The sequence below is a fragment of the Parasteatoda tepidariorum genome, chromosome 10, assembly GCF_982258835.1.
Source record: "Parasteatoda tepidariorum strain Cologne lab strain chromosome 10, Ptep-v5.0, whole genome shotgun sequence".
In the NCBI taxonomy this organism is placed as follows: domain Eukaryota; kingdom Metazoa; phylum Arthropoda; class Arachnida; order Araneae; family Theridiidae; genus Parasteatoda; species Parasteatoda tepidariorum.
In genome coordinates, this window is record NC_141764.1 from 74942615 (window position 1) to 74956573 (window position 13959).

A 13959-nucleotide genomic window follows, 5' to 3' on the forward strand; every position below is an offset into this window, starting at 1 on the left:
TTGAAATAGAGGATTCTGATTTTATTAGTGGAGGTAATATATTGTATCGTTTAGGGCCTAAAATGAAAAGTTTTCGTGCGAAATTTCCTTATAAGGAAATACTATCGGTTGCTCTAAGACTGTAATATAATACTCTTCCTAATGGAGATCCTGCACATCTCGGAGCTTGCAGCCACTCCGGCTTTTTTTGTTCGAATTTATCGTGCGTAAAAATTTCCCCTTTGAACTTGTGATGAGTTTGTTGACTCTTGTTTTTCTTTTTTTTAAATTTAAAACTAAACTAAGGTCAATATTTAGTTTAATTTAAGAATAAAACACGCAATAAAATGTTCTTGTTTTATTTCTGCCAAATGTTGAATTGTCAAATTCTAAAGTTACTACAGACAATAAAAATAAATGATTTAGTAAAAAAAATATATTTTTAATGAAATATATGTCAAATATGTTAAATACATTGTGAAAAAAAATGAATGTGTTTTTATTGTATTATAAAGACGACTGCGAGACTGCGAGACTTTTTCTAAGCAAAATTAATCTCTTCTGAAATTTACGTACAATTGCTCTATTGTCTGTGATTCTTTTAATATCGGATGTTAATTTAATTACAAGTTAACGTTACTTTTCATTCATTTCATCAATTATAGTATTCTATATGTGCATAATGTTTAATTTGATACAAACTGGCTGAAAATATTTAATTCTGTCCATTTATTAATTTTATATGTTAATTTTCCCTACAAATGGATTATTACATTTTACACCATGTTCTACCATCTATTTTGTTTCAAGGTATTTGATCCTTGTGGAAGAACTTAGTACTATTGTATTTACTTGATGCATTTTTTTCATATACTTAACATTTAAAAATTTGATTTGATACAACTATTGCTGCAACTATTTCTAAATAAGTTATTATTGTAAAATAGTTTGTAACTCGAAAAGTGTACAGATGTATAAAATCAGTGATATAGTTAGAACTTAATAACTGCAGGAATTTTCAATGTAATGTTATTATTGTATGTAATGTTATTATTTTGAACGAAAATGTTCAAATTTTAGAGCAAATTTGTTGCTATTTGTTGAAAAAACTCTCAAGGAAGTTTAAAACAAAAACTCTGAAGTAATATTCAAGTATTACAACAAACGTTTTTATTACTAACCGAATGTTTGAAGCAAATTATTAATCTGTACGATATTTTTATTGCATTTCGGGTTACAGAGTATTAAACTGTAATAATTTGTGTTTTATGGGAAATTTTTTTTTCCAATTAGATACCTTTTGTTATAAAAAAAGCAGAATCAAAAATTTGCTTCTATTTCATAGAGTTTATAACAGCATACTTTTCTTAACGAATTTTTTCCACCAATAAATTGCTACAGTACATAAGATGTATGTTGCACTTTCAAAACTGAAAAAAAATGCAACCATATTAAATTATTTCGATAAAAAAAATCAAAACGCTAATTATATAATAAAAATAATACTGAATTCTGTTAACACTACTTTATAAAACTGTTTTCTTATAAAATTAATATAAAATAAGTGGAACAATAATTAGAACAAACACAAACAGTTATTTTGTATTACAAAAACAATTAATGCCAATAACATTACTGTTTTTAATATATGTACAGGGGGTGGGCAAAATAATGGAAACTCTTCTAAACTAATACTTTTTTTCATATTTCTCTATAAATAATAAGATAATCATTTTATAACTGCAGAAGTTTTCAGTTCATGCAATTTCTCATACATTTTAATGAATAAAGCTTTTAGAATTTTAAGAGATCGGTAATAAATTAAAAATGGAAAATAATGTTTGTAGACACCCTACGCGAAAAAATAATTTGTAACTTATGACAGTTATTTTGGTTGTTACATGCAATAATTACACAAAATTCCATAAGCTTAGCTTAAATATTTATGAAAAAATGGACATTTTCATAAAAAAATTTCTTTTTAATCTTGGTATTTTTTATGTAACATTATGAATGCCTAAGCCCATAACCAGCCGTAGTGCCTAAGAAGAAGAAGACAGAATTTAATAACAAATGATGATACCTTACAATAAAGGTTCATACACCGAAAAGTGATTTAATACGGAAAGAAAACGGGCGAGAGAAAAGATACTGTCATGGAGGATGATTTCCAACAATGACAGTGTCATTTTTGGAATTCATTTTAATAATACAAAATGAAATTTGTGGAAAAGTCCTTATCATTTTGAGTTCTTTTTTTAAAAAGTACGAAAACTATATAGAAAATTGCTTGAAACTTCTTAAATTTTTAAAGTATTCAAATCGGACTTCCTTTATTAGTTGCAAACACGATTCACTACAAATTCACGAATAAAATATTAAATTTTTTCCTGCGCATGCGCTGTATAAAAGAGCCCCTTTAATAACTCTACCTTGCACAGCTTTAAACGAAATTTTCTCAAATTTTACAACAATAATTTTGCAATTAACTTTAAATTGCTCCAAAAGTTTTGTTCAATTTTATTAAATATTTTTAAAATTATAGCAAAAAAAACATAAGACAAAAAAATTATTTTTTTATAAAAATGTCCACATTTCCATAAATATTTAAGCTAGGTTTACGAAATTTCGCGTAATTATTGCATTTAATAATCAAACAAACTGTCACAAGTTTCAAATCTATAGCTAGATGTTTTGGTATAGGGTGTTCGAAAATAATATTTTGAGTTTATAATTTATTGTCGGTCAATTAAACCTCTAAAAGCTTTTAACTTCACTGATGTGTATGGGAAATCGCATGACCTAAAAACTTCTGAAATTCTTAAATGATTCACTTATTTTTTCTGGAGTAATATGAAAAAATGTATTAGTATAGAAGAGTTTCGATAATTTAGTCCAACCCCTGTGTATATACATACTTAATAATGTATTTTCAATTGATATTTTGACAATATATTGCTGGTTCAAAGTTAAAAAGACGCTTCTGCACTCACTTCTCATTCAAATAACTTGAGAAGTGAAAGCAGAAATGTCGTTTTAACTTTGAACCAGCGATATAGTCTTTAAACAATTTAAGGGCTTAATGCATTTCTTTTGTTTTTATTTAGGAATGATCCAAGATTGTTCAAGGATGATGTAGACATTCGTTTTAGTCGAACTTTGAATTCCTGTAAATTACCACAGGTTAAAAAACGTTTTCTATTACTTAAATAATTACTCCTAAAATTCCTGAGATCTTCAGGTATAATGATTTAATAGAAGATCTAGTTAGTTCTGTATACTTATCATTATGGTTACAACCTCCATGAAGAAATGTTATAGAGAAGGCCAAGGCCCAGCGTGGGCTGTTATGTCAATGATGATAACTTCAATGTTACACTACACATTTAAGGCTGTGCTAAACTAAATTGTTGTATAATTATTATTCTTGAGTGTTTTTGCATATTGAACTACATATTTTTTTCTGTATACTCCTGTGAGCTAAATTACTACCAGATAATTCTGTCTGCATGCTTCAAAACTAATATCTCCTGTATACTTCAATACTAATATGATTTAAAATTTGTTTTCGACATAGTGTTTCTTAATATTTTAAAATATAAGTTAATGCACTGTAAACGTTAGTATTTCAATTCTACTCTATGATTAGTTTGTTTATATTTAATTTACTTCGAAAATTGATTAATTCTAAATAACTTAAAATTTGTTTTTCCTCTAGACGAAGCTAACAGATTTTGTTATAGATAAATTGCAATATTCTTCTATATTTGTAAACAATTTAACAAGATTAAACAAATATGTCATTAACAAGCAATCCGAAATTTCTTTAAAAAAATTGGCAGCAGTTTTTGCAGATAGATTTTTAAGTTCTAAAACTATGTATAAATCTTATTCTGCTCATTTAGGAGCTATTATTAAGTTATCAAAAACTGCAATTCTTACAATGAAAACGTCTCTAAGCTTAATTTATGCCGCAGATTTATTCGTCAGTCAGGGAGTTTTTCGGCAGACGAAGGCGTTAACTTTAACACTGTTTTTCGAGGCTCTGTCGCCAAAGAAAATAATAAAAAATATATAGTTTAAGTGCCTTACACTTGAAGCAATATGACGACTTTTAACTACATATATAATCTTGCCGAGAAAAATTATCTGAGCTTCAGAAGAGACAAATGACTTAAATATTTTAAAAATTATTAAAAAAATTTTAAAATCGCCAATTTGGTGATATTTTTTCACCTAGATTAAGAGTATCAAAATCACTGTCTTATTCTCAGTTTTTTCAAATTCTTATGAGCCCAGATTATGCAGCATTTTAGTAAGTTTTTAAATATTAAAAAATTAGAATACAAAAGCTTTTCATTTTCACAAAACTAAGCCTTTTCCCCATATTAACGTTTCCCGCCATTTTCATATTAAGTGTAGACAACGCTGGCTTTAGATAAGTTAAACTTGACCTAACAGTTATGAGTAACAGTTGCTAACTCACAGCAGTTATAAAAATAGCATATTATTAGTTAAGAAGGCAACATTTCGTATTACGACGGAGCCTTAAAAAAACAGCCTTTGGAAACTTTCATATTCGCGTTTTAAAAAGGATACATTTAAGGGGGGACCCCACCCAGAATATTTCAAAAATTCGAAAAACATTTTATTGCATTTTTCGAATCTTTGTACCCTTCCTAATGTCTGTCTAAAACGATTTCTCGGTACCTAACTCCGTTTGGAAGTTATACAGGAAAATAGAGAGTCGTCGCTAAGCAGGTAGAAAGGCCCGCTCGGCCGAATTAGGAGGGGTGACATTCTTTTTGTGTCTCATCCATTCTGTTGACTGTATATAGAAATTTATTGTAGGCAATTCATTTATCGACCATTATATATATGAAATTAAACGTTTTCCCCTATCATAAGTCAAAACTTTAAACGCGTTTTTCTCAAAACGCTGTTTTTTGACCTGGCCTAACGTTTTTCTCATGATCTATACAACGAAATAAGCTGTTCTTTATTTTGAATTACGTAAAAATATATTCTTTAGAAAGTAGCATAGAATAATTTTGATATATTTTTATTTTGATTTTATATTAGTATTTTAATGAATATTGTTTTAATGAAAAACTTAACTTTTTCTTAAGTTGCCGCCATTTTGGTAATTTTGCGAATGTCAAAAAACTGCTAAACTAATTTTTAGATAATGCCTTTACGTCTCAGAAAATCTAAGCAAAATATTTTCCTATGCTTGAGGACTTCTGAATCCATGAGGCCAGTGAGGTGCTACTTTTTGGTGACCAGCCACACACGGAGCTGCCACCAACTTATTTTTTATTATTTTGTAAGAGAAAATTTTTTTAAAAAAGACTTAAGTTGTAGCCAAATAGCATACAAAAAGGAGTTTTTGCATTGTCTCTATTACTTAAAAAAATTTCAAGAAAAACGCTAGTATTTTACCATCTTAAGATGGGGTCTCCCCTTAAACCAATTTATCATAAAATAAGATTAGAAAGTGAAAAATTCCTGAATAATTCTAAATTTTGCAAGACTTTTTTTAATAATTTTAATGTATAAATAAAATTAAAATCGAACGAGAAATTGTTTGAGTTAAAAGTTTTTTTACAAGTTGATTAGTTTTTTTTCAAGTATCTTAAACATTATATTTCCATCTGTATTCAGTGTTGTACATTTGGAGATATTTCTAAGTTTCTTTGCAATTACTTTTTTTCAAATTTACATTTTTAAGCATTAATGTCTCTGCAACCAAAGCGAATCAGACAACAGTTTTGCATAGATTATTTCATAACCAAAACCTTTAACTCCATAAAAAAAATCAGCTTGATTCGTCAGTAAAACTTCGACTATCTTCCTCGTCTGATTCGAAAGATTATTATAGTGTTTGAATCAGGAAAATAAAAAAGTTCTATTCCTTTTGAATTTGTATTTCGTTTTTAAAAGCATCCCAGATAGCTGACAATCTGACAGAAATTAATGAATAATTAATTATTTTTTGAACTTAGTAGATAGATGAACTTAGAAAACTGAATATTGACATGCAAAAAAGCTTTTGCAAGAAAAAAAGCTTTTTTTTTTCACTTTTACTCAAACCTTTTTTTCCTTCTAGCTCAAATGCAACATCTTATTTGTATTGAAAACTTAATGATTAGGACAACCTTCACTTTTAAAATGTTTAAATATATAAAAGCCTGTGCCAATAAACCTTATTTCACTGATAAAATCTAAAATAAACATGCAGAAACTGAATTTTTCTTTAGTTTAAGAACTCTTTCAAATTTTGATTGGCAAATTATTATATATCCTTGATTTCAGAAAGATTTTCTAGCCTTGTTTTTTTAAGGCAGATTCAAGCTCGATATAAAAGGGTTGTTTATATAAACTTATTGCAAACCTCATAGCTCGTAGACTAGCGTAGCATAGTTTAAAATTTTTCCAAGCTTTCAATGTCTATTTGACAATAATTTATAAACCTTGTTGAGCTTTATGATAAACGATGTTGCTGACATCTCTCAACTGTTATCGCTGCGATGTTTACTTAAGGTGCGGTTAGCTATTATATTCCTCGCCATCAAAGTGTCCCCGCCAAAACATTTGGGTTGTCTGGGATGCAGGTGGACGCAGGACTGAGGTAGGTAGACGCAGAACTGATTTAAATAATATGCGTACATTACTCGTGCAATTAAAGCTGTGTTTCCCGTTACAGATCCGATACGCTAGCCCTGAGAGGCTATTCGAGCGGCTAACGGACCTCCGCTTCTTGAGCATTGATTTCCTGAACACATTCCTGTTAACGTATAGAGTGTTCACAGATGGAGTCACCGTCCTCGAAGCTCTAAAGAAAGTGCATTATGCACCAGAAGGACAAATCAGTGCTTCACTTCAGGATTCGACGGGGTAACTATACACAATTCCATTATTTTATTAAATTCATTTGATTCTTAGGGCATTCAGTATTCAATAATATGTGTTTCGTTACCGTTTAGAGCATTTAATAATGAATGCTCAGTGAATAACAATGAATGAATTAAAAAAAATTAAGCAGTTTTTGTTAGTTTTTTTTTTCTTTTTTACGTTTCTTACGTTAACAATCCGCATAATTTTAGAAAACTACAAAACGATTTATAAGAAAATTCATAACGCATTGTATTTTTCATTTAATACCCGAATGGGTATCAAACTAAACTAAAAAAGTTTGAAATAATTTATTAGTTTGTACAGTCTTTCAAAATCTAATTGGTTTTGATACTTTTTTCAGCTCTTTGGAAGAAGGTCCTCCAGGTCTGCCAGGTGATCTGGGTACTGTGGTATTGGACTACGACTACTCACGGCGCATCAGTACTACCAGCGTAATGTCTGAGAGTGAGGCCAGAGATCATATAGATTCTTTAGCACATATGCAACAGGCACAGCAGATTCTTGCCGCGAGAAGTCAGCAACATTGGAGACTGAGCCACAGGAAATGTAAGCAAAAACCACGGAATATTTATCCATCTGTAACTAAATAATATTAAAAAATTTTTTGTCATTTTATGATTTCTTACTCGATTGGGGATCAGAAAGTATATTTCATATTGTATTTAAGATTGTGATATTCCACTATAAATGTTTTATTTAAATATTTTTCTCCATTTCTGTAGTTTGAAGTAAAGCATGAAATCAAACAAACATGCAGTTTAACACACTCTTTTCCTTAATGAATTATTTTTAATCGCTTTTAATCATTGTCAATTTGAAAATAATGATTTCGAATCAAATAGGAGGCAGCAAAACTAGTTTAAATGATTAATTATCATACATTACTGTTTTACGGTTTTATTTTTAAACAGTAAAGCTCACTTTTACATACTTATCTAAAAAAAAGATAATTTTATATTTATAGTGTGCAAATGCTATAAGCTTGTACTGATATATTCGTTTTTTTTTTACTTTGTACTGGTTTAACGTATTTCTAACAGGTACTACTAAAATGTAAAAAAATTTGCCCAAGTTTGATTCAATTCATATTTTTCACATTGGCTCCAAAAATTGTAAAATATAAAATTATATGGCTTCGTAATATTTTATTTGAAAATAAATAATCTTTGTTTTTCCTTAATATTTCAGTCGAAGAGGAACAATTACGGGAGCAGGCGATGAAGAGGATGAGGGAACATCTCCCGAAATCCCCCAGTCCTGAACCGATGGCAGTTCCAGTTCCTCCACCACCAACACCAGAACCAGCCCCAGCGGCTGAAGAACCACTCATACCAATCACACAACCTTCTCCGGAGCCAAAAAGGTACATTAGTTTTTGCTTTTACCCCACTATGAGTACCTCACCATAGAACAATAAGAATAAGTATTTTACATAAAAAAAAGGAGTATTATTTTTTGCTTTTTTCTACTTCGAAGTATTTGATTATTATTATAAAAAATAAGAAAAAAATTTTTATATGAAAAGGGTTGATTAGTTTTTACATTTATATGAAATCAGTAATCCTTCATATAGAACGGTTGTTATCCTTTGCAATATCTTCCTAAGATCAATTTATCTTTAGATAAGTGTTCTGCTCGAATATGTCCTAGTAAACTTTCCCCTATTTAAATACTACTGTGTTTTTCTTTTTTTTTTCCTGGGGAGAGGGTAAGACATAATTTCTTTTCATTTTACTATCTTCAGTACACATCATCTTGAATTTATTTATTTGAATCAGATGGAGCACAGCCGTTTCCAGCTCTTGTTTCATTGAACTATGCATTTGGTCAATCAAACTTTATTTTCGTGTTCATCGAAATAGACTTCCGAAAAATACATATTTTAGTTATCTTTGCACACTTTTGTCCTTTTTTAAACAACTACTTAAAAACTCAAAGTGATGCAAAAGAAAACAATTGTAATTTAACGTGCATTGTTACATTTTTCAACAGTGTTTTCCCCTTTTCTTCTTAGCAAGTCAAAGAAAAGTTCTAAAAATAATCAGTTAACAGTTGAACTTTTTTGATTTGATTGGCTCAGTGTAACCGAGGCTGGCTCATTTGACAATAAATTATATATTTTATTAAGAAAACATTGCTTTTCCTATTTACTGAGTTCAATTTGTAAATAATACCTAGTCTAATTATTTTTTGTACAATTACATCTTTTTTAACAATATCTACTGAAAAAGATTCGAAAAGAAAAGTACTCTCAACTAACCACATGATTTTGTCTAACTACGTGGTTGTGGTGCATTTCGTGTTAACGTTATAGCTTTAAGGCTTGGGTATATTATCGCGTTGAATTAATATTCGAATCAGATTTAATTGGATACCTGCAAGTGACATCTCACACCCGATTGCCTGACCCACGCATGACGTTCTCTGCAACCACCATATTCAAACCTGTCATTTTATTTCTTAAAAATAGGTCGGAGAAAGCAGCTCTAGAGATGACCAGCTCACTTCCAGATGATCCAAGTAAGCTGAACATACCTGGGAAGAAAGTGGCGCCCTCACACTCCGCCGACACCTTGACGTCACAGTCCAGCAACCCCAGCACACCCACCAATCTCAGTACCACAGCTAGTACTGTCACCCTGGTGGGCAGTCTCGGCAGCTCAGATTCGCCGAAACCTAGTCCGAGCAGGTAAAACACCCAGTGGTCTCTATAATTTTTTTTTCGTAATTAATGTTAAAATCAAATAAAGCTAGATCATTCTGAGAGAAATCTGTTTAACGCTGTTTCTTAAAGCTCTTTCACCAAGGAAAATAAGAAAGCCATAGTTTAAGTGCCTTACACATAAAGCAATTCGATGATTTTAAGCTATGTATATAGTCTTGTCGTGAAGAATTGTCTGAGCTTTAGAATAAACAAATTACTTAAATATTTTAAAAGTTATTAAACTTTTTTTAAAAATGGCAAATTTGGCGACATTTTTTCTCCTAGATGAAAATTATTTAAATCACTGTCTTATTCTCAGTTGCAAATTTTTATGAGCCCAGGTAATGCAGCATTGGAGTTAGTTTTTAAATATTAAAAAATTAGAAAACAAAATGCTTTTTATTTTAACAAAACAGTGGCTTTTCCCCATATTGGCGTTTTGCGTCATTTTCAAAACAAGCATAGGCAGCGCTGTCTTTAGATAAGCTAAACTTGACCTAACAATCATTAGTAACAGTTTCAAACTCAAAGCAGTTATAAAATTCCCCAAAAATCATTATTTCATATTACGACGGAGTCTTCTAAAAACTGCCTTAACATTGAGCCGCAATACTGATTTAGCAAAATATTCTACGAATCTTAACACGGTGATAAAATGGATGTATTTTCATTTACACTGAACCATAGTATTTCTTTTATATCTATTGGTAAGACTGAAAAACAATTACAGCAATAAATACAAGAAATCATTTAAAAAACGAACATAGAGAGAGAAAAAAACATAGAGATCAAGAAAAGTAGCGTATGGATAGACTACGAAGCAAAAAGGCCCCGAAGTAGCGGTCCACAGAGAACGTTTGAATAATACTCGGCAAGGAATGACGTGGTCATCTTCTATGACCCGTCTCAGATTATAAAGACATATGACATAAAGACGTAGGATAGGACTTGAAACGGTGAAAGTTTTTCTGGAGATAGTTACGACCAGTGTCAAGCGTAAACCATTTTTTTGTGTCATTTTGAGGCTAGATGTAATTTGTCATTCCAAAACTTTAGAATTAATCGCTGAACCATGGTATTGAGTAATAAAGTCCGAGAAAGAGTTTTTTCTCTACTTTAATTCTATTTCGCACCACATAAATTTGCTGCAAAATTGAAAAACTTTATTATTTAACATGAACCATGGATTTTAAGAAAGTTGTTTTGATAATTCTTACACCTGTTGAAGTAATGTTAATTTTAGTCTTTTTTTTTAACTGTTACTCAAATATCTACACTCATATTATGCTTTCCAAAAATAAAAAGAATATATTAAATAAAATTTTAAACAGTGGCATGTTATACCACATTCACTAAACGACACTAGTTAATAAAATGCTTACTAATAATGAGTATAACAACACTGCAAAAGTAAGTGCAATTAATAAAAGAAATGCTATTTTTAAGTAAGTGCAATTATAGTTAAACAATGGTCAGAATGCAAAATTAAAAGCTATACTATCAGATTTTGTAGCTTTTGAGTTTTGTGTTTGTTTTGTTATTGTAGAACACGAATAAAATTTATATGATTTTTTTATTATATTATGCTACAACACCAGAAAAAACAGAAAAACGAAATTTAAAATGTTGAAAAAAAAAGAAAAAGCAATTGACGTATTACAGATAGGGCACTTTCTGATTGTGAAGATGTGTTCAAAAAACAAAAATGAAAGAATAGAGTAATACAATCAATGTTGATGGTAGAGACGAGTTGTCAGAAATTATTTCAAAACAAAAAACTAACCTTGTTACTTGCATATCGCCGTTTATAAACTTTATATACAAACAAAACCTCCTCACATTTTATAGAACTAATTGTTGCATTCCATTTTTCTTCATGCCAAATTAATTTTTCTGATTTGTATCTCTTTAGGATAATTATATTTTAAATTAAAAATTTAATACACCGACTATATGTTTAAATTTAATAAACCATAGACAGAAATGACACTTCGTTTTTTGATATCATTATTACATAAGTGTTAACCTCAAAAATTTTTCTTGTCTATATATCCAAGCTTATTTTTCAAGTTTTACCTACAATTTTCTGTGATTATCTTTATTTCGCGTCCAGCTCGCTATCTTGCCTCCATCAAAATGAAACAAAAAATTGGTGATATTTATAAATTCTACTTAATGAAGATTATGATTTTCCATTTTATAAATAGTTCTATAATAATTATTATGCAGCACTTACAATAATTATATGTAATAATAATATGCATAATTTTATGCATAATTTACATGCAATATATGCAATTAATGCCATAATTATATGTATAATAATTATTAAGCAGACAGATAGATACTGAAGAACATTAACACAAAATAACATATTAAATATCTCTTTCTAAAAAGTACGACATGAAATAACAACCTAACTATCAAAAAGAAAAAATTCTAAAAAGAAATTAAAGGGAAGGTGATGACATGCATGGCGGCTTCGTCAGGGAGGCATCACCATGCCGTCAGTGCGAGAGCAGTTTCAGCGGTTGGTGGTAAATTTCCCCCAAACAACCATACCCATTACTGCTCCAAGAAAAGCAAAAGAAATCGAAGCAATTGAGAGAAACTATGCTAGCATAATATAATATACCAAAATCAATAAACTATACAAAATAACTATAACTGAACTATTGCGATCAAAAGGCGGAAATAGGAATAAACTATATTGTTTCAGACCTAGATTTCGAACTCATACATCGATAACTGACTCAAGTCGTTTGATTGCCTCTCCTACTTTTGCTGTAGTATTTGTTTTAGTGATTCACTTTCTGGTGTTTCTCACAACAATATACAATGTCTTTTTTTCAGGAAATCAGCCCCACAGCAATTGCCCATGCCTGCTCATTCAGGACAAATGGCCCCCATTGCAGTTCCTGATGAGACACCACCTCCAACCCCTCCTTCATCTTCCTCAGCAACACCCACAACGCCTCCCACGCCTCCATTCAATGAAGCACCTCCTTCCAGAGTCCTTCCAGAAAAACAACAACAAGAACTTCACCAGCAAGCAACAGCTATCCTCCAAAAACAATACAAGCAGTCGCCACAATTCGCAGCTGCTATAGCGGCTGGACCTGGACCGGCAGAAAAACCTCCAGTTCCATCGTCATCGGGACTAGGTCAAGTAGGACCTTTACCTACATCCAGAGCAGGCTCTTTAACCGCCGAGAGTGGGCTCATACATCCAAGTCAATCAGTGCCAAATGTCATGACATACTTGAAAGTGAGAGGAGGTAATGAAAATAAGTAAAAATACGACTCTTACGACTTGTATATTGTATCAATTAAGTGTGCCATAAACAAGGAAAACTTTTCCATAACAAGAGAACAAATTTAGCATATTAACTGGTTTCTAAGCTAATCAATAGACGTAGCAATTTTATCCTAACTTAAAATGTAGGCAACTATATAAAAGTTGGATTCGTGAGCATGCCAGGATGTTACATAAGTTATCCTGCTTTATGGCATAATTTATTTTAATGCGCAAATTATATTGATTCGCAGGGTGGGTAGGTATTTAAGATCTTGCAAGTTTGATTTTATAAATAATGGTTTTGAGATATTACAATGATAAGCCACATTTTCTGCGGAGCACGTTTTTTGAAAAAGTTTTATAATAAAAACACCGTGAATTGCAAGATGTTTTTGTTTATTGCGCTAATACCTAGTGGAAATTCTGGAAACATGTAAAATACCGAGCTAGAAAATACTAAGAAATTGTTGATATAAAAATTCCCGAAGCAGGGTAGGTTTTTAGAGTTTTGAATGTTTACTTTTTAAAAAAAAAAGCTGTAATGCGGCATAATTTGCAAGCGTAGAGCTTGGATCACATGATGAATAACTCTTTCAAATTGTTAAAAAAAGTTTTTTTTAATAGGCAATAACATGTTGTTATTGCCTATGTTACATATGTTACTGTTATCTAATGGAAGTTCCGGTTGTTTGTAAATCATCTTTCTAATAACAGTTTAAAGAAAGTGCGGTTCGGCACTATCTTGCCTCAAGCCTTTCAAATGAAGAATTTAGGAGGTATGAAAGTTTGCAGGGATTGCAGTTATTTAGAATCCTGAATATTTAATTTAACGAATTGTATAACTGTATAATTTACAGATGATTAAGACAAGTCACTCTTTCAAATTGCTCTAAAGAGTATTGTTTTTTGAAGAAATTTGGTTATATACGTTTTTCAAGTGGGCAACGATAAATTTCTACGCATTTTGTTGTTATTAAGTGTAAGTTCCGAATGTTTACAAATTACCCATCTGGTATAATTTGAATAAAGTTTGGATTATCACTACCTTGTCCCATATTCT

General features: G+C 30.5%; 1 protein-coding gene across 8 annotated transcripts in view; it reads left to right on the forward strand.

The window, feature by feature from the left end:
• Positions 1-13959, forward strand: part of LOC107448889 (ras-specific guanine nucleotide-releasing factor 2) — a 366035-nt gene that overhangs the window by 318123 nt on the left and 33953 nt on the right. For all 8 annotated transcript variants that reach the window (XM_071184120.2, XM_087153033.1, XM_087153034.1 and 5 more), the window contains exons 15-20: positions 3087-3162; positions 6686-6876; positions 7238-7443; positions 8086-8260; positions 9368-9586; positions 12455-12879. In XM_071184120.2, coding sequence (XP_071040221.2) covers positions 3087-3162; positions 6686-6876; positions 7238-7443; positions 8086-8260; positions 9368-9586; positions 12455-12879 — 1292 coding nt within the window. The remainder of the gene's footprint in view (positions 1-3086; positions 3163-6685; positions 6877-7237; positions 7444-8085; positions 8261-9367; positions 9587-12454; positions 12880-13959) is intronic.